We start from the raw sequence: 24,016 nt of genomic DNA, 5'->3' as shown, positions 1-24,016 counted from the left end.
TTTTTGCTCAGGTTTTCTACCCACCTGTCTTAGTTATCAGGTAGCATTATTCAACCATGACTGGGTTTTAGGTTTTAGACTCCTGGTTGTGAAAGGAGAAATGTAATCCAGGATTTCCAAGCAGGTTGAATTGAACGGAGAAAGCAAGTCGTCGGGGGGTCAAGCTGATGGACCTATTTAAAAGTAAGGCATAATTACAATTTTGATAAAACAATAAAAACGATCAGCTGTATCTGAGGCAATGATGTGAGGTCAGTATTTGGACACATCAGATATTTAGAAGTGATTAGAAGTCATAAACCAGAAGAGTAGAGACCTTTTTGAAGAAAAAAAGATGTAAACAAAGTGACCACAAACAGAACAGGTAACAGATGACGGCAAACCACACACACAGGTGCCATCTTCACTCCAATTTCAGTAAAGCACCTTGAAATTAGATTTACAGTGTAATTACACTCTTAGTTGTGGAGCAAATCATACAGTGTTTCCAGGTTTTTCATGGTTTTCTTTGAACACTGGCTGCTTTTTCACTTACTTTCAGTCCGGTTCTTGTATGTGGCTATTCTTACAGGAATGTTTGTCTCTTAAGCAACTTAACGCTGGCCTATGAATCATTCAAGCATGAAAAGGGGATCTTACTCAAGGGATGAACCAGTATTGTGTCTACACATGACAAACAACTTCACAAAGAACCAGCTAGTTTTAAACCAACAAGGTGATTTCCCAAAAGACTATTTAAAGTAACTCCTGGCATATTTTTAGCATGGTGTGCAGTGTGTAATTAAAAAATATCTAAAGCAGATGGAAAGTATCTGAAAGTAATATTGTCTGGCACATCAATACGAGCCACTGCCAGAAGGTTTTAACAGTCCCATAAGTATGGAGGAAATTCCAGGAGACATATCCTCTAGGACTCTAGGAGAACTGAACATTGCTATGTGGTCATTTACCCATCAGCACGACCAGTATCTGCTCCTTAGTGCAAGCTTGAACAGCATGAGCACTGCCAGAGCTCCAAATGACCCTTAAGGAGGACACTGGTGTGAATTTTGCTGACCAGATAATCAGAAACAGACTTTATGAGTTCAGGTTGAGGGGCTGATGCCCTCTAGTGGGCCTGTGCTCACTGCCCACTGCCATATTGAGCCTGATTAGAATTTGGAATAATATCATAATGCCAGATTTAGCAGATCCACCAGTTTTACTTCAGCCCACACTAGGTTCATCATTTTCTTTTCCATTAACCAATCCTTTAGTTCCCAACACATCACCCAGTCCACATGAGTGTGGATATCCAGCATGAATTTTCCACCTACTGAAATCTGATATTTTTTCACAGTGTTTCTTTAACCTTTGAGCTGTGTACAATCACAGTTGGTTTTAGACCAGTAAAATCAGACTGAGTCAATAAAGGTAAGAAACAGTCAACACCATACATAAATAGAGTGCAAAGAATTGAACATTTGCATAATTTATACAAGATATTCGATACTCTCTAACTTTCTCTCCTACCAGAGCTGTTCCTCTGATGTACTCCTTTCTGGTGAGTCCTGATTGTCACACCTAAAAGAGTTTTTGCAGAACTCTTTCTAATGTCAGTAAGGTTTTGACAAAAACAAAACAAAAACAAAAAAAAAAATGCCAAAAATAAAATTTTGATGACTCAGTCTTTAAACTGACTATTGATTTATTGTCAATTGTGAACAAGGTTTAGTTTTTTTTTTCTTTTTCTTTTTTGCACAGGTGAATCTGTGTTATGAAAAATAAAGTAAACAGGTTTAGATCGAAATGCCCACTAGGGGGCAGAACCGTATTGTATTTGAAAAAGTCCGCAGTCTGGAAGCGCTGACTATAGGTGGAGTTTTCAGAGATTGTAATTCGACCCTTAAAAGTGAAACCAGTTTGTATATTTGCTCTCATTAAAGTCTCCTGCCGTCTCATCCTTTCATCTTCTACTAGAAAAAATACTTCAGAACAGATTTTAATGTGACACGTTTTCTTCTTCAGGTAAACAACGCAATGGGGAAAAAAAAGCTTTCTCATAAGGAGACTTTTATGATGATGTCATGTTGACAAGATAGTTCCAAGACACGTGGATTGTTTCTTCTTATGTGGAGAAGCCTGAGCCAAACACGTGGGGGAGGGTTTTTTTTTTTTGGGAAAGTACATAGCATTAATTTTGTGTTAAAGCTTTTGATGGTAAAATGGAAGAAGAGTTTTAAACAGACCACTTTAAACAGACCCACGCGTGACAGGTATATTAATGAATATTCACTCTGATTTGGAGACGTGAAAAGAAAAAGAGACTGACTTAGTCAAGTAATTCTGGAGTACTCTCATGAGATCAGGTACATTTTTCAATTAGTCAGCTCCCTCCGAAGCAGCAGAACAGGTTTATCATCACGCTGTTATCTACACTGCCAGCACATGCTGAAAAACAAAGACTGAGCACTCTGTCATCGTCTTCTTCTACTGCAAGATTGGAATGGTTTTTCTTTTCTTTTTTTTTTTAAAGATTTCTATATATGAGATTAAATGGACTCACTGTATCATTTTTGACCAGGATATGCACTTCAATGCACATATTAAACAAATATGTAGGATTTATTTCTTGCATTTGGACAATATCTCTAAAACTAGAAACATCCTGTCTCAAAGTGATGCTGAAACTAATCTGTTGTAATTTGCTATATAAATAAAATGGAATTCAATTCAATTCATTGCCCCCCTTGATAACCCCAGGCTCTATTATGATATATATGTAGATGTTGTTGCCACTCCATTAATGAAATAGCAACAGATGAATAATGACCTGTGCAAATGTGAAAGAAAAAAACACTAAAGCTTACCATAAATGGAATATCTTACACAAACATCCCAGGCTGCTCCACCTGTTTGCACTTAGAAACCTGTTTTCTGCCCCCCTCGTCACTATTATTCTTATCTTACAAGTGTCAAAAGTAAAGTTGATACAGAATGACCTTTCTCCTGGTCAGGTGCCAAGAAACACCACATCACTGAAACTGTCTATCACTGCTTTTGTTGGGTGTTACTTGACCATTCCTTCATCAGAGTGTCTATGAATTCAGATCCAAACAGCTTTTTGTAAGTAATCCATTGGCTGCGATCAGACAAACCACCTGCCAGGAAAAAATCAGAGATGAGAGGTACAGTAACATCAGACAGAACATGAAGATTTGGTGTTCAGTTAGATTAAAAAAATCATCAAGATGTCCATAAAGCATTATACCCTGTATCCTTATGATCCTGACCATACATCCATGTAACAGTGCCAGACTTACCTGCTAACAATAATAACCAGAATTTTTTTCATTTTTTAAAAGTGTGGAAAAAAACAAAACAAAAATAAACAAATAAAGTAAAAACTGTGAAAACCTCACTACTATACAGTTGTTATTTAAAAATAACACTGAAACATGTTGATCTACGAGGTGTTGCTTTGTTTTGTTTTGTTTTTCATTTTCTCACCTTTACCAACCATCTGTTCAGTCAGAGCAGGACGTTTTACATCTTTGGGATTGAGTGGCATCTCTGTTGTCCTGTGTTTAGCTGAGAAAAGTTCAAGATTTTATAACACAATAGTCATGGGGCCAAAAAAGTTGTTGCTAAAATTATTTGAGGCACTGAATTTGCTTACTATTTTTTGGCATTAGGTATAACTCACCAACAATCAGACGGACAATTGAAAACCTTGTTTGACTCTTTAACTTTGGGATGAAACATCTGTATCTTTCTTCATTTCTTCTAGTGTCACATTAGTGATTCTTAGTGAGATGTTTCCTTCTTTCAGGCCTTCTGTGAACAACGCTGTTCTCCCGATGTACGATGGGATCTTCATGTCTGTCACCTCACAATTGTGCCGGTAAAGATGAACATATTCATTTAGGCTCAGACGATTTTTGGGGTCTGGGTGGAGGTCGGGACTCAACCACTCCACCATCAGTCTGCCACATTTAACTTTGGCTCCATGTGACACGGCAGGATGGCACCATCATCTGAAGTAGCCTTGACTGGGTAAGGTGCATAAAATAAATGAAACTGTCCTGAGGAGAAGAAAAACTAATTGATTAAAACAAGTTACATCTGGCATTTTTTAAGAGCAATAGAGAAACACATGCTTTCAAAGTTATTATTTAACTTACTGTGTAGTGTGTGGTTGCAAAGTCTCTGTGTGTTAGCCTTATGTTAGACCGACAGTCTGTAAAATGACGCAGAAAAATTCTTTTGAAACACCCACAACTTCTCCTTAGTTTGGCTTTCTAAAGCCCATCCTGCAGGTCCTGCAGGTTCAAACCAGACTTTGTGGTGAATCCACAAACCGCAAGCAGTCATCTCTGGCTCTCTTGCACAGTGTGTCTGTCTCACGACTTCCTCCCCTAACCCCAACTGCACAAAGCACAGAGAAAACATTAAAAACTCCACACAGAAACACAGCAGGCTGGATTTAATCCCAGGGGCAACAGTGCTAGCTAATGGATCACCATACCACCCATAGAGGAAGTGTGACTCTAAAATGGCATCCACATTATAAAATCCAAAATGCACCAAAGCTAAAACTTTGAGTTGTGACCACAATCAGTTTGTGTTTGTGACCTTTGTGAACTGTCACTGCAACAAAATGAACAGACAGAAAAACACCACACAACACACTAAATGCTTTTTGATGTGCGTGTGCAGATGAGCTCAGAAAAACACTAACTTGGACAACACACCACTTAACACTTTTGAAATGAACTGTCTGCTTTGGTGATGATAATGATGATGATGATTGATGCTGTTTCAGTACTTCAACCTGTTGTCACTATTTTGGTCAAACCACTTACAGGGATTAAAGTCCACTTGGGTCCAAAAAAATGATAGAAATCCTCTCAGCTTATTGCACCAGCATGCATCTGCACTTATATAACTATCATTAGCTTAAAGCTTGAAGTGTTTAAGGTATGTGCTAACTAAAAATAAAGACAAGATCTAAGATCTAAAATATAACAGGACAACAAAGGCAGTGACGAGCAGTCAAGCTTACAGCCTCCTGTTCATGCTTGCACAGCAGAATCCTTGTGGTCATCCCACACATTTGAAATTTAACAGACAGTTAGTAATAAAGAATAATTGGGTAGTCAGCACTTTTACCTGCTTTTAAGTAGACGTTTTCTAAAAGTGATTCAAGCACAGTAGCTTTGCTTTATCAAAAGGAAAATACACAGAGCAGCATGAGAGTGACTTCTTGTTAAACATCATTTTAAATGGTTGGCTCCCATATTGTTTTTGTAGTTCCTTAGTTTTTTTTTTTAAATTGGAGATTTTAAAATGAACAGGAATTTCAGATCTTAAAACCTCGTCCTGGAGCCAGGCCTAGGGAGGCAGTTCAAAGGACTCACTGGGCCCAAAGATGTCAGTGGTCAGAGCGGAGTCCCTGGTCCAATCCCCAGCTGGCTATCAGGTCTGCTTTTATTTTGGTCTTTTAATGTTGTGTATTGTGTTCTACTCTCTTGCTATAAATGTGTTAGATAAATTATTTGGACTGTCTTCCGTTTTTTTTTGTTGTTGTTGTTTTGTTCTCATGCTCTCACCTGCAGCTTACATCTATATCAGATCAGGAGTTTGGAGAGTTTCAGAGTTGTCTCTGTTGTCATGGTTTTAGCTGAATTTGGTTGTGAAATATCAGAAGACATTTAATTATTTACAAAACAATGTTTAGTAGTTCTTTGAGAAGCAATAAGTTACTACCAAAATGACTCTGAGTGTTTTTTCTTCAGTTTTAAGAAAAACTCTTTTCTTTCTAGCTCACCAGCAAGCAAAAAGCAGAAACGAAGACTGATTTTGAGTCTTTGATGTTGAGATAAAACTTCTGTATCTTTCATCTTGCCATCTATAAACAACAGCTTCCTCCTGACGTATGATTGGATCTTCACGTCAGTCACCTCCCTGTTGTGCTGAGATGATCATATTCATCTCGACTCAGATGACGGTGGGGTTCAGGCTGGAGGTCGGGCTAGAACACTCAGTTATATCAACTTTTGTTTCCATGTGACAAGGCAAGATGACATCATCAGCTGGAGTAGCCACGGTAGGCTGAAGAGATGGTAAATGGACTGATTGTTCAATTCAATTCAATTCAATTTTATTTATATAGCGCCAAATCACAACAAAAGTCGCCTCAAGGCGCTTCATAGATACAGAGAAAAACCCAACAATCATATGACCCCCTATGAGCAAGCACTTTGGCGACAGTGGGAAGGAAAAACTCCCTTTTAACAGGAAGAAACCTCCGGCAGAACCAGGCTCAGGGAGGGGCGGCCATCTGCTGCGACCGGTTGGGGTGAGAGAAGGAAGACAGGATAAAAGACATGCTGTGGAAGACAGACAGAGGTTAATAACAGATATGATTCAATGCAGAGAGGTCTATTAATACATAGTGAGTGAGAAAGGTGACTGGAAAGGAAAAACTCAATGCATCATGGGAATCCCCCGGCAGCCTACGTCTATTGCAGCATAACTAAGGGAGGATTCAGGGTCACCTGGTCCAGCCCTAAATATATGCTTTAGCAAAAAGGAAAGTTTTAAGCCTAATCTTAAAAGTAGAGATAGTGTCTATCTAGGAGTCAGAAGTACCTGACTCCGTGGTATAATTCTCAAACACGTACCCTAAAGCAGATGACTCGTAATCTGGAGAGGAAATGGCGTGTCACAAATTTAGAGGATCATCATTTAGCCTGGAGAAATAGTTTGCTGCTTTATAAGAAAGCCCTCCGCAAAGCCAGAACATCTTACTATTCATCACTGATTGAAGAAAATAAGAACAACCCCAGGTTTCTCTTCAGCACTGTAGCCAGGCTGACAAAGAGTCAGAGCTCTGTTGAGCCAACCATCCCTTTAACGTTAACTAGTAATGACTTCATGAACTTCTTCACAAATAAAATTTTTATCATTAGAGAAAAAATTACCAGTAATCATCCCACAGATGTAATATTATCTACAGCTACTCTTAGTACCATTGATGTTAAGTTAGACTCTTTTTCTCCAATTGATCTTTCTGAGTTAACTTCAATAATTACTTCCTCCAAACCATCAACGTGTCTTTTAGACCCCATTCCTACAAAACTGCTCAAAGAAGTCCTGCCATTGATTAATTCTTCGATCTTAAATATGATCAACCTATCTCTAATGGTCGGCTATGTACCACAGGCCTTCAAGCTGGCTGTGGTTAAACCTTTACTCAAAAAGCCATCTCTAGACCCAGCAGTCTTAGCTAATTATAGGCCAATCTCCAACCTTCCTTTCATATCAAAAATCCTTGAAAGAGTAGTTGTCAAACAGCTAACAGATCATCTGCAGAGGAATGGTTTATTTGAAGAGTTTCAGTCAGGTTTCAGAGCTCATCACAGCACAGAAACAGCTTTAGTGAAGGTTACAAATGATCTTCTTATGGCCTCTGACAGTGGACTCATCTCTGTGCTTGTCCTGCTAGACCTCAGTGCAGCGTTCGATACTGTCGACCATAATATCCTATTAGAGCGATTAGAACATGCTGTAGGTATTACAGGTACTGCACTGCAGTGGTTTGTATCATATCTATCTAATAGACTCCAATTTGTGCATGTAAATGGAGAGTCCTCTTCACACACTGAGGTTAATTATGGAGTTCCACAGGGTTCAGTGCTAGGACCAATTCTGTTTACATTATACATGCTTCCCTTAGGCAGCATCATTAGAAGACATAGCATACATTTTCACTGCTATGCAGATGACACCCAGCTCTATCTGTCCATGAAGCCAGATAACACACACCAATTAGTTAAACTGCAGGAATGTCTTAAAGACATAAAGACCTGGATGGCCGCTAACTTTCTGCTTCTTAATTCAGATAAAACTGAGGTTATTGTACTCGGCCCTGAAAATCTTAGAAATATGGTATCTAACCAGATTCTTACTCTGGATGGCATTACCTTGGCCTCCAGTAACGCTGTGAGGAACCTTGGAGTCATTTTTGACCAGGACATGTCCTTCAACGCACATATTAAACAAATATGTAAGACTGCTTTCTTCCATTTGCGCAACATCTCTAAAATTAGAAATATCCTGTTTCAGAGTGACGCTGAAAAACTAGTTCATGCATTTATTACTTCCAGGCTGGACTACTGTAATTCATTATTATTAGGATGTCCAAAAAACTCACTGAAAAGCCTTCAGCTAATCCAAAATGCTGCAGCAAGAGTACTGACAGGGACTAGAAGGAGAGAGCATATTTCTCCTGTTTTGGCTTCCCTTCATTGGCTTCCTGTTAAGTCCAGAATTGAATTCAAAATCCTGCTCCTCACATACAAGGTCTTAAATAATCAGGCCCCATCTTATCTTAATGACCTTGTAGTACCATATCACCCTATTAGAGCACTTCGCTCTCGCTCTGCAGGCCTACTTGTTGTTCCTAGAGTATTTAAAAGTAGAATGGGAGGCAGAGCCTTCAGTTTTCAGGCCCCTCTTCTGTGGAACCAGCTTCCAGTTTGGATTCGGGAGACAGAAACTATCTCTACTTTTAAGATTAGGCTTAAAACTTTCCTTTTTGCTAAAGCATATAGTTAGGGCTGGACCAGGTGACCTTGAATCCTCCCTTAGTTATGCTGCAATAGACGTAGGCTGCCGGGGGATTCCCATGATGCATTGAGTTTTTCCTTTCCAGTCACCTTTCTCACTCACTATGTATTAATAGACCTCTCTGCATTGAATCATATCTGTTATTAACCTCTGTCTCTCTTCCACAGCATGTCTTTTATCCTGTCTTCCTTCTCTCACCCCAACCGGTCGCAGCAGATGGCCGCCCCTCCCTGAGCCTGGTTCTGCCTGAGGTTTCTTCCTGTTAAAAGGGAGTTTTTCCTTCCCACTGTCGCCAAAGTGCTTGCTCATAGGGGGTCATATGATTGTTGGGTTTTTCTCTGTATCTATGAAGCGCCTTGAGGCGACTTTTGTTGTGATTTGGCGCTATATAAATAAAATTGAATTGAATTGAATTGAATTGTCTGTCTCCCGAATCCAAACTGGAAGCTGGTTCCACAGAAGAGGGGCCTGAAAACTGAAGGCTCTGCCTCCCATTCTACTTTTAAATACTCTGGAACAACAAGTAGGCCTGCAGAGCGAGAGCGAAGTGCTCTAATAGGGTGATATGGTACTACAAGGTCATTAAGATAAGATGGGGCCTGATTATTTAAGACCTTGTATGTGAGGAGCAGGATTTTGAATTCAATTCTGGACTTAACAGGAAGCCAATGAAGGGAAGCCAAAACAGGAGAAATATGCTCTCTCTTTCTAGTCCCTGTCAGTACTCTTGCTGCAGCATTTTGGATTAGCTGAAGGCTTTTCAGTGAGTTTTTTGGACATCCTGATAATAATGAATTGCAGTAGTCCAGCCTGGAAGTAATAAATGCATGAACTAGTTTTTCAGCGTCACTCTGAGACAGGATATTTCTAATTTTAGAGATGTTGCGCAAATGGAAGAAAGCAGTCTTACATATTTGTTTAATATGTGCGTTGAAGGACATGTCCTGGTCAAAAATGACTCCAAGGTTCCTCACAGCGTTACTGGAGGCCAAGGTAATGCCATCCAGAGTATGAATCTGGTTAGATACCATATTTCTAAGATTTTCAGGGCCGAGTACAATAACCTCAGTTTTATCTGAATTAATTAATTGTTATATAGCACTTTTCTACTCGCCCGTTCTCAAAGCGCTGTGTACAACAAGCCTCATTCACCCCATTCACACCCACTCATACAAGCACTTCTAACATCAAGTGCAATCTAACCAACATTCACACATTCACACTCCGATAAACTCATCGGAGGGCAACTTGGGGTTAGTATCTTGCCCAAGAATATTTGGCATGCACACTGGGGAAGCCAAGAATCAAATCACCAATCTTCCAATCAGTAGTTGATCTGTTCTGCCACCTGAGCCACAGACACCCGCAACCACATAAAACTGACCTGAGTACAGGGGGGAAAAAAATGAAAGTAATTTAAATTTGATATTAAAAAAACAAAGAAGAAAATCCTCACTGGTGTTGAACTTCTCAGTAAAATTAAACATTATCCGTGACTTCTTATCAACTTTTATATATAACTTTTATAACTTCACAAAAAGATCAGTCACAATCATGAATGATCTGAGACATACGTTGGAAAGCACCATGACTCACTCTCTCAGTCCCCAAAGATGGAACATAAAACTACAATGTGGTTTTGATCTTGGTTGGAGAACACTGGACCAGCTCTTTGTACTCTTGAGGATATTTAAAGGTGTGTGGGAGTTTGAATTTGTGGACCTGGAAAAGGCATTTGATCGTCTTAAATATAGAGTGTTTGGCCCATTGCTACGAGCCATTTGGTCCCTGTACAACTATTGCAGGAGCTCCAATGCTTCACAAGATTGACTCGATCCCTGTCAGTGTTGTACTCCACCATTGGGGTTCTAAATCACTGATTCTGTTTCTAATTTTTATGGTTAGTTTTACTGCGTAACAAGGTGATGGAAGGTTTCCACTTTGGGTGACCTCAGAATATCATCTTTGTTTTTTGCAGATGATGGGGTTCTATTAATTTCATTAGGTGGTGTCCAAGTGCTAGAGCAGTTCATAGCAGAGTGTGAAGCGGTGAGAATGAAAATCAGCACCTCCAAATCTGAGTCTATGGTCCTAAGCTGGAAAAGCTGGAGCGGTTTAAGAATCACGAGTCCAATATCATCATCACGTTTGCGGATGACACAACCATCATAGGTTGTATATATTTAGTCATCTTTTCTCTTTTACCACGTCTCTCTAATATTTTGCTCTTTACTATTTTTCTATTTATTTTTTTTATTATTTTATTATATTTTCTTCTACTGTACCATGCTGCTGAGTGACTGCTGCTCGTCAAACACATTTCATTGCAATGTTGACCCTGTGCTAACTTGCATATGACAAATAAAACTGAAAACTGAAAACTGAATCTGGGGATGTTGTTCATGCACGTGGAGTTGTGCGCATCTCTGCTTAGACTGCTGTCCCTATGACCTACATAATAGATATACATGAATATTTGAAAAAACTTTTTTATGACACATACCCCAAAATTCAGCTATTTTTTTTTTAAATAAGTCAATTTAACAGAGAACAGGCATGTTTCACAGTTGGCTGGTAGATTAAAAACCAGAAACTTGTCACTGAAAGGTAAAAAGTTTCTGGTTTTTGAGTGAGGCTACACCCCCACGCTGCCCACTGCAAGCCTCATTCCTAGCAACAGCTAGATTGCATCGCTTTGAAAGGCGTAGTGCTCTGTGGTAGAGCCAACGATTACCCATGCAGAGTGATATGAGTCAGCAATAACTGCTCACATTATCAAATGTTAAATTAGCTTTATCTGCAGATCTTAAAATCATCTCTGCCTGTTTGAACATCTTCACAAGAAGACAAATCATCTTCTACAGTAAGGTCCTGGGCATACTTGTTTTAATCGTAACAGTGTCAAGTGTGTAAATGAGGACATTACTGGTCATCTTACTGGATGCTACGTAATATTCCAGGATATGTCATTGTTTCCATGCTCAACCAACCCCAGAGAAGAGACAACTGAAACCCCAAAACACGGCAAACTACATCAGGTCTTTATAAAAAGTTGCTACCTGCAATAACCATCGTTATGTGCTTTGCATTGGGACCCTCTTCTTTCTCCTCTTCTTCTTTCTCCTCTCCTCTGTTCTGTTTTTGTAAAGTAGCAGCATTGTTTAGAAGCAGAAAGATGAGTATGAGAGTAATGACTCATGAAACAGTGGGAGCTGAACATGAAGTTTTGCAGCCTAGAGCCACCCACGCTGATTAGTCACCAAATACTACCCCACCACCTCTACCATTACAAATAAAGGAACACATAAATGTGTGTGTCTGTGTGTATATGCATTGTAGTTTACCTTCGAAAGGTACGAGGGCAATAACAAACTAAAAAGCCAGCAATTAAATTTGAGAAATACTCTAACTCCACAATATTCATGTCAATATGAAAAGCAAACATTAAAAAAATGTGCTTTCAAGGAACTCAGCCTGCCCACCTGAGGCTTGTAGTTATTTGACAAAGGGTGAAACCTGCTGTGTAACTTAATGGTGGCTCTCTCACTTTGTTAACCTACTTCTACTTCAGGCTCTGCACTCTCACATAAAACAGGGGAAGGTGACATAGGTGTTGAATTGGCAGTGAGATTTGTGAAACAAACAGCTAAGTTTTCACCTTCATCATTATCATGACTGAAACTGAAATATAAATGTTTAAGAAATATTGGATGAACGTTACCACACAGAGAAAACTTGACAGTGCTGTTAAAATAACATGGATTTATTTTTTAATGTGTTCTTCCACACATGTGACAGGTGAGCTGTTAGATTGTAGTATTTCATTAATGACAAAATCACAGTGTTTTGATCATGTTCTGGAGAGTTTGTGGAAGTGAGTTTTTACATTTTGTTTTATCAAGTTATTTATTTGTTTGTTTGGTCATTTAAATTCAGAATAAGTCTGGCAATTAAAAACAAAAAGAAAAAAGTCCTCATAGGTGCTGAACTTCCCAGTGCAGTTAAAAACTTGTAAGTTTATTAAAAGAAGATTAAGAACAAAGTTTACAATGTGCAGCATCAATCCATTTTCTTGACAACATAACCAAGAAAAAAAGATGTGGTCACTTCAGAGATGTAAATAACAATGACATAACTACTGGTTCTTTGAAAAGAGCAATCAGTCAAAGAGTCACCGGACCTCCTGATTCTTGCTGGATTTTATATGTTTTGTGGTGATCCTACTTTATTTTGTGTTTTGTGTATCTTAATCGTCTATTTTGACACACATTGAAAACAATCTTGACTCAGACATTATTGTGCTTTGTGTTAATTCTAAACAGATAAACATCGCATCAAAATCACACAGGCCATCATCAGTTTTCCTGATGATGCTTTCAAAAGTCCTTTTTTCAGTAACTTTAGCATATTCAATATGAGAAAGAGACAGGAAACTGAGTCACTGATGAACACGAGTCACCAGCCTCTTGTCCCTCTGTGTCCATCTCACCCTGCTTGGACACAGCAGGTGATATATCTATGGACATGTTATTTTAGAGTACAGCACTTTTCTACTCAATGTGTGCATGCACAGCACTTTATACAACATGTCCCATTTACACATTCATGCATGCACATTCAACTAAGTGCTTTTTCTTCAACATTCACACTGCAGAGTGACAAATGCACAAACTTACACATATACATACGTATATACATGTATGTGTACATACATATATATGTGTGTATAAGTGTATATGTACGCATGTGTACGTATAACTTGTGCATATCTTTCTGGTGTAAATGTAAATGCCTGTGTTATTGGGTAGATACTTACATTCCTTGAGTAGGTGCTCCTGAAACTTATGTCTATTTTTATCTACTTCTCCTATCCTAAAACAAACAATGTAAATTTACATGCTGCCAAAGGAGAGATGCCAAACTGTGTTTCATTATTCTAATAACAGTGACAATAAAGATCTAATCTATTCTATTCTAACTTTTCCAGCTCTAAAGTGGAAATACATCCATTACACTTAGTTAATAAAAATTCATTTTTTTCCTGTTCCTCCTTTTGATTTACTGAAAACTAATCACAACGGGGAAAAAAAATCAAAATGACAACAAAAACCTGACGTCTTCAGTTGAATCAAGTAGGTCAGCAGCTATGAGTCTCTTCTTTCCTTCTGACACAAAGTGAAAACTGAATCACAGAGAAGCAGCAGGTTCACCTATCCAGTCAGAGGCATTGTTAAGTGACCAGAAATGTTGGGTTCTTTACCTACACAAGTACATTTTATAAGACAGATTTCTAAAGAATTTTAGAACAGCACCTCGCAGAAACTTCACACTGAGAGCTGACAGCACAGGCAACTACACCCCCATGTTTCCTATTGCAAAAGCACATTCATGTCAATACGTCTACAGATTACAGTCCATTCAGAGGTGTAATGCTCTGTGGTTAAGTCCAGGCTCACGCGATGAGTGATATCAGTCAATTATAACTGCTCACATGATCAAACGCTAGTTTCACATGTACAGCTCTTGAAATCATTTCTGCGTTTTTCACCATCTTCATCATCCACAACATCATCTTCACATTATCTGCTCTCTGCTTGGGTTGTCTTTCTCCCTCTTCCCATTCTTTCCCTGTCATATAGTTCTTCTCCAGCTCTCTCTGTTCCTCACTTATTCTCTTTTAGAGTAGTAATCTCTACATTTGTTTCACAATAAAAGCTTCCTCTAAAAGAGCATGTAATAGAAAAATAATGATAAATTTTGTGTAAATATAGAATATAATTACAGTTTGATCCATAAACAGAAGGTGACATGGTCCGCGGCCCGGCGACCGAGGAGCTGATGGGATGCCCACGGGCGTGGCTGTTAACTCCACACCTGCATCCCATCCCAGGCGATCATCAGGTGGACTATTTGATCCAGCCCAGCCTGCTGCTCCACGCCAGTCCGTTAGTCGTCTCACAGCGGTAACGTACACCTGCGGGAAAGCGATTGTGAAAACTCTCATTTGTCTGAACGAGCGCTAATTCTGTCCTGTGCACTCAGATAACAGCTCGGCGTGTTTTTTGAGCCACCTGCCTGTCCACCTGCCCGTCTGGAGTTTGGATCGCCTTCAGTACTCGTCACCTCGACTTTTCTGGAGCTCCCCCGCGGACCCTCACCCCTCCCTCCGGCTCCCACGGCCCCGCTTTCACCGTAAGACTCATACTCTCCCCCACGTATGCTGCTATTTCCCCGCGCCCCAATAATTCTTTTCCTTTTTCTGTTGCAGCCTCCCACAGTCCCGTTTTCGGCGTTCCTGCGCGACTCATCTCCCGGTCCCTTGGTTTCTCTAGTTTTTCCTTCTACCCTCCCGGGACACCTTCAGTTAAAATGTTATAATGCGAAGACACTTCCAAAAAACAGCTGATGGGAGTAGAAAGGCTCCTGAATAAACTTAAGCTCTGTGTGTAACTGCTGGATATCTGAACAGATGGATTTGTAGTCACTGTGCCACCTACGCAAATGCTCATATTACTGTTTTTATTTTATTTTTATTCATTTGTTGTCTTTGGTTCTGGTTGTTATTTCCTCAAAGAAGACGCAAGACTAAACCATTAAAGAGAAATACTGCAACTGAGCTTTTCACTATCCATGTCAACATGAGAGCCACAATTCACAACAAGCTGCTTTCAAGGAACTCTGAGGTTTGTGTTGAACAATGGATAAAACCCCCTAAGTGATATATGTTTTTACGGTGGTTACCAACTCTCAAGTTACGCGGGATCGTACATGTAACAGGTCGGCTGTTAGTTAGATTTATGTGGTAGAACTGTTTGTAAAAAAAAAACAAATTAATTCTTTATCACTTATCTCACCTTTCAATTTTATGTATAACATTTAAATTACTGTAGTTATTATGGCAACTTGTGAGAGGTAATAATGGTTCTATTTTGGTGTATATACCAAAAAAAAACTGAGTAAAAAAGTTGTTGTTGTTAGAAGACATTTTAAGAGAAACCGTAGCCTGTCACACACTCACATCCCAGAGAGACCGAAGAACACTACCACAACCAGAAACCAGGGTCAGGCTTGTATTTTTGTATTTTTGTGTTAGTTTCTAGAGCAGGGGTGGGCAATCTCAGTCCAGGAGGGCCGGTGTCCCTGCAGGTTTTAGATGTGTCCTCGAACCAACACAGCTGATTTAAATGGCTAAATTAGCTCCCCAACATGTCCTGAAGTTCTCCAGAGGCCTGGTAACGAAATAATCATGTGATTCAGGTGTGTTGACCCAAGGTGAGATCTAAAACCTGCAGGGACACCGGCCCTCGTGGACTGAGATTGCCCACCCCTGATCTAGAGGTAGCTCATGTTTCAGAGCTTTGGATGGTGAACATCAGCTCATTCAAATAAGCTGGTGGTGAAGCTTCAACTTCTGAACTTTGAATACCAAGTTTAAAAAGCAGGTTCTCCACTGGCACTGATGGCACTCTTGGGCATTTGAGTTGACCAAAGATACCAGGAGAGTCGGTGCAGCTGAACGATGAGGCTGTGTGGATAGGGAAAACCCACATTTGTCTCACACAAGCCCTGAGTGGCTGTGCCTACACAGGGCCAACAGCACTGTGTAGGCATGGAGATTACTACTTGAGGTCAGTGTTGTAGGTTGAATTCTACAGCTAAATGCTGAGGGCAAGCGTATGACGGGAAACAGGCTTGATTTGATTCTAAGAAATTGGCAGAGGTTGGAGGAGAATTGAATAAACCAGTTAAATAATTTGGAATTCCCCATCTGTGCCATCACTAAACCTGCTGCTAAAGAAGGCACATCGTTGTTCAGTGCATCAAGGTTTTGTTACATTAAAATGAACTGCAGTTAATTTTTTTTTTTTTTTAAATTGCAACACAAATTGATTTCTGAGCCATGAGAATAAAGAGAGGAAACGTTAAAGTTCATACTTTATAAATCAGAAATAGCAATGTTTGAAAGAGACCGACCTTTATTTTTAAATACAATTTAAAAAAAATGCAAACTCTTACAAAACAGCATTAACATAAATCAGCTTTGATGACATTGGTTATTATTTTAGTCAAAGACAGCTGCCCTGCTCAAAGCACTTTAGTTATGACTGTAAAGTAACTGAAGGGCTTTTGAAAGTTCACTAGATTAAAAAAAAAAACATCTACCACTAAAAATATTTTATTTATATATATATATATATATATATATATATATATATATATATATATATATAAAAACACTTGGACAGAAGATTTGCTCAAACAGTCACGAAAAATATTTTTAGAGTTCTGCTCTACAGCAGACCACTTCACGCTTTTGAAGTTTGATCCCAGAAGTCAACTTTGGCACCAAGGATGGTTGTTGTTTCACTGTCTTGTTTAAACCAGGGGTTCAGCGTGACTCCAAATAAATTACAAGACATTGTGAAATTCTCCTGCTGCAGAGCCGCCGTATCCACATGAGGCTGGAAACGTTGTTGCTTTGAATCCTTAAACAAAAAATTAAGTGAAGTGGGTGATGCTTTCACCTCTGTAAATGTTTCCAATTTGTCCAAGAGTCACCTATGAAGCTGCACTCGCAAGCTGGAGTAAGAAAGAACAGATACACAGTTTTCCTTGATTTCCATCCTTCAGCCATGAGGTAAATGCATAAAATCAAAGATTCAAGTATTTTACATACTTCTGTTTTTCTACGCTTTGACTCAGCAAACCGGCGACACAGAGCAGAATAAGCAAACAGAAAACCACAAGTGGGATCAGTCGGCTCCGACGGGTCATACCACCTGCCAGGAAAAACCAAACAAAGATGAGATCTACTGTAAGACACAACATGAATGTCACATTTATTAAACTACCAAGCACAGAAGTTACATAATAATGAAATAAAGTTTGAATTACTGAGATATCACTGCTGATGGTCAGGACTGGTAGCTTTATTGCTTCACAGAAAGACAAGAGATCAGAGCTGCTTAAGGAAAGTACATTACACTTCCTGTATGTGCTTCAAATTAAGAGGTGCACATGTTAAGGACAACAAAGAGAGGGTGCCACCAGTGAGAGAAAACCACACCATAAAGATGATTTTGATCCAGCTGTAAACTGGTTATTTTAAGGCTTTTTAACTGTCTTGATTTGTTCCTCATGTTCTCACCTTTACTGTGAAACTCTTCTGCCAGATTAGGAGTTTGGAGAGTTTCAGGATGCAGTGGTGTCTCTGTTGTCACAGTTTTAGCTGAATTTAAGTTTGGCAGAACAGAAGATTTTAAATTATTTACAATATATTCAAATATTCTTCAATGAGCAAAAATAAGTTGTTGGTAAAATAACCCAAGTGCGCAGTAAGTTTAAAACCAAACAACAAAAATCTTTTCAGTCTAACTCACCAACAATCAGATCAATAATTGAAGACTTTGTTTGACTCTTTAACTTTGGGACGAAACATCTGTATCTTCCTTCATCTTCTAGTGTCACATTAGTGATTCTTAGTGAGATGTTTCCTTCTCTCAGGCCGTCTGTGAACAACGCCGTCCTCCCAATGTACGATGGGATCTTCATGTCAGTCATCTCCTTGTTGTGCCTGTATAGATGTACATATTCCATATTACGATCAGGCCTCGACCACTCCACCGTCAGTCCCACCACGTTAAACTTTGGCTCTACGTGACACGGCAGGATGACATCATCACCTGGAGCAGCTACGATAGGCTGAGGAGATCCAACCACATGTAACTGACCTGAGGAGAAGAAAAATAAAGAAATACATCCTGCTGAAAACCAAGTTAAATATGACAATTCAAAAAAATGTCTTTAATCTCCTAGGACCTGGCGTTTTTTTTTTTTTTTTTTAAATCTCTTTTGAGGAACTTGTGGTTTGCTTTGGTTATGGTCTAACATCCGCCTTAGACACATTCCTCGGAGTTGGACCCCCGACCAAGTTCCAAAGGCCAATGTTGTCACCACTACGTTATCCAGTTATATGTGTGCGAAAGAAATATTTAAAAATAAATAAACGCAAAAGCCACATATACTACACGTTTTCTGCATCATCTGCCAGTATAACAGACTTTCAGACTGGTGCTACATCATCACTGACTTTTATCACAGTTTTAAATCACTTCCATTATCATTATTTCTATATTTGTGTATAAACTCTCAAGTATAAACATGGTGACAGCGCATCAGAAGCACGGCCAAAAAAAAGATGATTAACATGAATTAAAGCTTAAATGTTTTCTAAAGAAATGAAGTAACTAGTATTTCAGAATTATTACTTTTTTAATTGCAGTGAGACTTGAGAGCAAAACGCAGCATAAAGCTGAGAGAGACACACTGAACGTAAACTCTGCTACATCCATCTACAGCGAGAGTGAGGCAGAAACTGTCTCACGGCAGCTGATAAATGCTGAAAAAGTGCAGCTCTAACAGTGTTAAACATGCATCTCAGTAAAAAGTGCAACATGGACAGGTTTGGGTCTCTGAAATCAGCACAGCTTTAATTTTAGAACCAAAGCCTGTTTTAAAATAGATCCAAATCTCCACACAGCTGTGGGGCAGGCTTCAGGTCTTTACATCGTATTCTTGCATTGAATGTAAGTTACATTATTCTAAAAGTAAAAATAATAATTGTAAATAACACAAAAGAGCACCTGTAACTTCAAAAACAGTGATTAAGAAGATTAAGACGAGCAAAATCAAATTACTGACAGAAAGATTCCTCTGTTTGCAAAGCACGTGGAGAGCAAAGTGGATCCTGACTGTCACCGTTTACACGTCAGTTAACAAAAAGGAATCAGTTGCATGCACTTTATCCTTGTTAAAACCTGAATGTTTTGTGTTCTTCCTTCTTTATTTACATGTTCCAATTCATGTATTATAGCTTAGTGGCTCATTTACAACATGCACTGAAAGCTAGCTTGGCTCAGGCTGTAAATACTGTGGAAATGTAGCTTTGGTTAATGCTACACGTGTCTCTATACAAGCAAGCATTAATAAAATGAATCATTTTCACAGCTAATTATCACCACCATCCCAAAATAACTGACCATTTCAGAAAGTTTCTATTTGGCTGTTTAGCTACAGGTTTAAAAATAAATGATTAAAGAATAATAAAAATAAATGAATTAAGTTAGTAAAAATCTTTAAACTGACACAGAAACTAGAAACTTCTATAGTGAAATGCTCAAACCTGACTAATAGATTCAGCTCAGTTATTTATGATTTAAACATCTGTTTTATTTCCGAACACAATATATATATAGGCCTATAAACTAAAAGAAATAGCTAAACTCTGATAGCATAATAATAAAAAAATTGAGCTCCCTTTCTAAACCCCCAACATAACTTTGCACAGAAGAGTAAGGCACAATTTTTGGTGCAGTATTTTTAGACTAATTTACACTTGAATACAGCGTCTGCTTTTATTTACAGTGTGAAACATCTGCAACATCAGCCAGTATAACAGACTACTGCTACATCATCACTGAGTTTGCCACTGTTTTTAAATACTCCCATTAAATTATATTTGTAACTAAAGCAAGTTTAATAATTTGCATCATTGACAGGCGCTCAAGGTGCATCGGAAACACTAGAAAAATACGACTAACATGAATTAAAGCTTAAACAAAACTGGACTCATGTGGCAGAGCAATCTTACCTTCAACAGGTGTGAGAGCGAAAAGCAGCATAAAGGTGAGCTTTAAAGCTGAGAGAGACACACTGAACCTAAACTCTGCTACATCCATCTACAGTGAGTGTGAGACAGACGCTGACTGACAGCAGCTGATAAATACCAGTCTGTCTACTCTCTCTCCCTCCGCCCACTTCGCACACATTTAAAGCGCTTATTTTTTTGTCCCAGGCCCCCGCTGCCCCCTGTATTTACCTGTTTCCAGGTGCCATTAATAATAACAATAATAATAATAATAATAATAATAATAACACAAGCTTACATAAATGTTAGCAGGGAATTTTAGTGCCAGAAAAACAGGAGGTTTTCTGTAACAGTAAAGGAAGCCTGAAAAACTCCAAGTCAAGTGACGGGAAATTCCTATTAATTACAGTAAACAGTAAAAAGTTAACAGCCCGCAAAGGTCAAAAGCAGCAGTTAGTTCCTCTTTATTTCGATTTTTAATTAACCTGCAGTTCAAGAGCGCGGGCAAATAAAATGACAAATATTTACAAATCCCAGCAAGAGTTGCACAAAAGCTGAATGACAGAGAAGAAGCAGCTCACCTGTTCAGACAGGAGCTTAATTAGCTGATCGTTACCACCATTCTCTTCATGGAGACGAGAAAAAATTATAAAACAAGCTGTTTTCTTCAGTAACACGTTCAGTAACATGAAGGAAGGAAGCGCTTCATGTGCGGCTCTGAGTCTGAAAGTGAAAGTAAAATAAGAAGAAGGAGCAGTGGCTTCATGCTGACGTGCGTTTAGTTTCCATTTTTTCTACTCCCGCTTTTAAACATGTTTTTAAGTTTTAGTTATTCTAACTGTGTTTCCATCGTAATAATCTTAATCCACACACATATTAATTAAGTGTGCCTATGCCAAGAGGCACACTTATTACTATTCCTCGGATTTATTAAGTGTGCCTTTGCCAAGAGGCACACTTATTACTATTCGTCGGATTTATTAAGTGTGCCTATGCCAAGAGGCACACTTATTACTATTCGTCGGATTTATTATTAAGTGTGCCTATGCCAAGAGGCACACTTATTACTATTCGTCGGATTTATTAAGTGTGCCTATGCCAAGAGGCACACTTATTACTATTCGTCGGATTTATTATTCTTATTATTAAGTGTGCCTATGCCAAGAGGCACACTTATTACTATTCGTCGGATTTATTATTAAGTGTGCCTTTGCCAAGAGGCACACTTATTACTATTCGTCGGATTTATTATTAAGTGTGCCTTTGCCAAGAGGCACACTTATTACTATTCGTCGGATTTATTAAGTGTGCCTATGCCAAGAGGCACACTTATTACTATTCGTCGGATTTATTATTCTTATTATTAAGTGTGCCTATGCCAAGAGGCACACTTATTACTATTCGTCGGATTTATTATTAAGTGTGCCTATGCCAAGAGGCACACTTATTACTATTCGTCGGATTTATTAAGTGTGCCTATGCCAAGAGGCACACTTATTACTATTCGTCGGATTTATTATTAAGTGTGCCTATGCCAAGAGGCACACTTATTACTATTCGTCGGATTTATTATTAAGTGTGCCTATGCCAAGAGGCACACTTATTACTATTCGTCGGATTTATTATTAAGTGTGCCTATGCCAAGAGGCACACTTATTACTATTCGTCGGATTTATTATTCTTATTAAGTGTGCCTATGCCAAGAGGCACACTTATTACTATTCGTCGGATTTATTATTCTTATTATTAAGTGTGCCTATGCCAAGAGGCACACTTATTACTATTCGTCGGATTTATTATTCTTATTAAGTGTGCCTATGCCAAGAGGCACACTTATTACTATTCGTCGGATTTATTATTCTTATTATTAAGTGTGCCTATGCCAAGAGGCACACTTATTACTATTCGTCGGATTTATTATTCTTATTATTAAGTGTGCCTATGCCAAGAGATCCTGTTTCTCTTTATTGTGTGGATGCCCTCAAGGGCATCCACACTATTGAGATCCTGTTTCTCTTTATTTACTCTTTATGTACTAAATGATAGTACTTGTGCCAAATCATAGTATTTGTTGCACATCATAGTATTGGAACCAAAACATAGTATTTGTCCCAAAGCATCGTATTTGTATGGAGTAATAGTATTTCTTCTAAATCATAGTATTTCAATCAAATCTCAGTAGTTGTGTTAAAATGCAGTATCATTGCCAAATCATAGTATTTGTACCCAATCATAGTGTTTTAGCCATGTCATCGTATTTGTGCCGAATCATGGTTTTTTTTGCCAAATCGTGGTATTTGTGCCCAATTAATAATTCTGTTATGTTATAGTATTACTACTAAGTCGTAGAATATCTGTTATGTTATAGTGTATCTGCGGAATATAGTATGTGTGCCAAATCATAGTATTTATACCAAATCACAGTATTTGTGCTAAAACATAGTATTTCTGCCATATTGTGGTATTTGTGCAAGGACATTGAACTGTTATGTTATAGTATTACAACTAAGTCATAGTATTTCTGCGTTGTTATAGTATTTGTGCTAAAACGTAGTATCTCTGCCAAGTCATAGAATTACTGCAATTTCATAGTTTTTTTAGGAAATCTGTTATGTTATAGTATTACTACTAAGTCATAGTATTTCTGCCAAATCATAGTATTTGTGTGAATTTGTATACTGTAATATCACTGTATTATGTATTGGCTAAGTAGGGGGCTGACTGTTTACTAAGTGCATCAGTGTAAATAGGTCATCTCTTGTGTTGGAGTGCCCTCTTGTGGCGCCTTTTGGGTAGTGCCTTAGTAAACGTGAACCCTGTAAGAAGTGGTATCAGACTGATTTGTAGTGGAGGAATTTGTTGCCAGTTTTCTTAATCTTTAATCTGTATGCATGTTGTAATGCATACCCTGTTCTTAATCATAGAAACCACACCATATCAACTCTCCACATCCTCCTACTGTATGCCATACCTCCCTCTACCATCCATCTGACCGCCAATAAACTCCACCTGTGGTAATCTAATCCCTGGATGTCAGCCTCTCCTTCTGACCGAGGATAGTTACTATTGCAGCACCACCCAGCATTAAACTGACGTACACCATTCTGTACAATAGTATTTGTGCTAAAAAGTAGTATTTCTGCCAAATCATAGTATTACTGCTATTTCATACTATTTAAGCGAAATTACAGTGTTTCTGCAAAAACATTGCATTTCTGCTAAATCATAGTATTTCTGTAATCTTATAGTACTTGTACTCAATTATAGTATTTGTGACAAAGTTTAGTATTTGTACCAAAACATAGTATTACTGGTAAATCATAGTATTTGAGCCAAATCATAGTATTTGTGCTAAAACATAGTATTTCTTCCAAATCATAGTATTTGTGCCAAAGCATAGTATTTCTTCCAAACCACAGTATAACTGCACAATAAAGGTTCTTGAGCCACATCAGTGTTTGTGCTAAAACATAGTATTTGTGCCAAATCTTAGTATTTCTTCTAAATCCTAGTAATTCTGCTCAATGATAGAATTTCTGCTATGCTGTAGTACTTTTTTGCTAGATTGTAGTACTTCTGCTAAGTCAAAGGATTTCATGTAAATCATAGTATTTCTACCAAGTCCCAGTGTTTCTGCTAAATCATAAATAATGTTTTAGCACAAATTGTATGATTTGGCTCAAATGCTATGATTTGGCAGGAAAAAAATATTATTTAGTATAAATACTAAGTTTTAGCAGAAGTACTATGTTTAAA

The 24,016-nt window shown here is 38.4% G+C and overlaps 1 protein-coding gene and 1 pseudogene across 3 annotated transcripts; both read right to left on the bottom strand.

The window, feature by feature from the left end:
* Nucleotides 1-810: 810 nt before the first annotated feature.
* On the bottom strand, nt 811-5,973 carry LOC146390535 (uncharacterized; annotated as a pseudogene). The gene is made up of 6 exons (XR_014799451.1): nt 5,943-5,973; nt 4,321-4,407; nt 4,164-4,219; nt 3,686-4,080; nt 3,490-3,570; nt 811-3,140 (listed from the first exon to the last, which is right to left on the bottom strand). The product of XR_014799451.1 is annotated as an uncharacterized LOC146390535 (transcript).
* A 10,889-nt stretch (nt 5,974-16,862) lies between these two features.
* On the bottom strand, nt 16,863-20,361 carry LOC146390534 (myelin-oligodendrocyte glycoprotein-like). 2 transcript variants are annotated; one of them, XM_084923604.1, is made up of 5 exons: nt 20,264-20,361; nt 17,994-18,344; nt 17,762-17,842; nt 17,291-17,393; nt 16,863-17,193 (listed from the first exon to the last, which is right to left on the bottom strand). In XM_084923604.1, exons 1-5 carry the CDS (start codon nt 20,349-20,351, stop codon nt 17,169-17,171), a joined length of 648 nt encoding a protein of 215 aa, XP_084779730.1. In that variant the 5' UTR covers nt 20,352-20,361; the 3' UTR covers nt 16,863-17,168. The 2 variants fall into 2 exon arrangements, with proteins under 2 accessions (XP_084779730.1, XP_084779729.1); XM_084923603.1 differs by lacking the exons at nt 16,863-17,193; nt 17,291-17,393 and having other exon boundaries at nt 17,416-17,842.
* Nucleotides 20,362-24,016: the final 3,655 nt, after the last annotated feature.

This window comes from Perissodus microlepis, chromosome 3, assembly GCF_051167445.1.
Source record: "Perissodus microlepis isolate ML-2025 ecotype Zambia chromosome 3, ASM5116744v1, whole genome shotgun sequence".
Lineage (NCBI taxonomy): Eukaryota > Metazoa > Chordata > Actinopteri > Cichliformes > Cichlidae > Perissodus > Perissodus microlepis.
Note: the sequence above shows the minus strand (reverse complement) of the source record. Positions and strands in the feature narration are given on the sequence as shown.

Excerpts from the sequence above, each read along its gene's own strand:
- LOC146390534 (XM_084923603.1), bottom strand. The coding sequence starts at position 20,351 with ATGGATGTAGCAGAGTTTAGGTTCAGTGTGTCTCTCTCAGCTTTAAAG. Across the intron at positions 18,345-20,263 it reads CGCTCTCACACCTGTTGAAG|GTCAGTTACATGTGGTTGGA; the intron begins GTAAGATTGCTC and ends TCTTCTCCTCAG. Across the intron at positions 17,843-17,993 it reads AATTATTGATCTGATTGTTG|CTAAAACTGTGACAACAGAG; the intron begins GTGAGTTAGACT and ends ACTTAAATTCAG.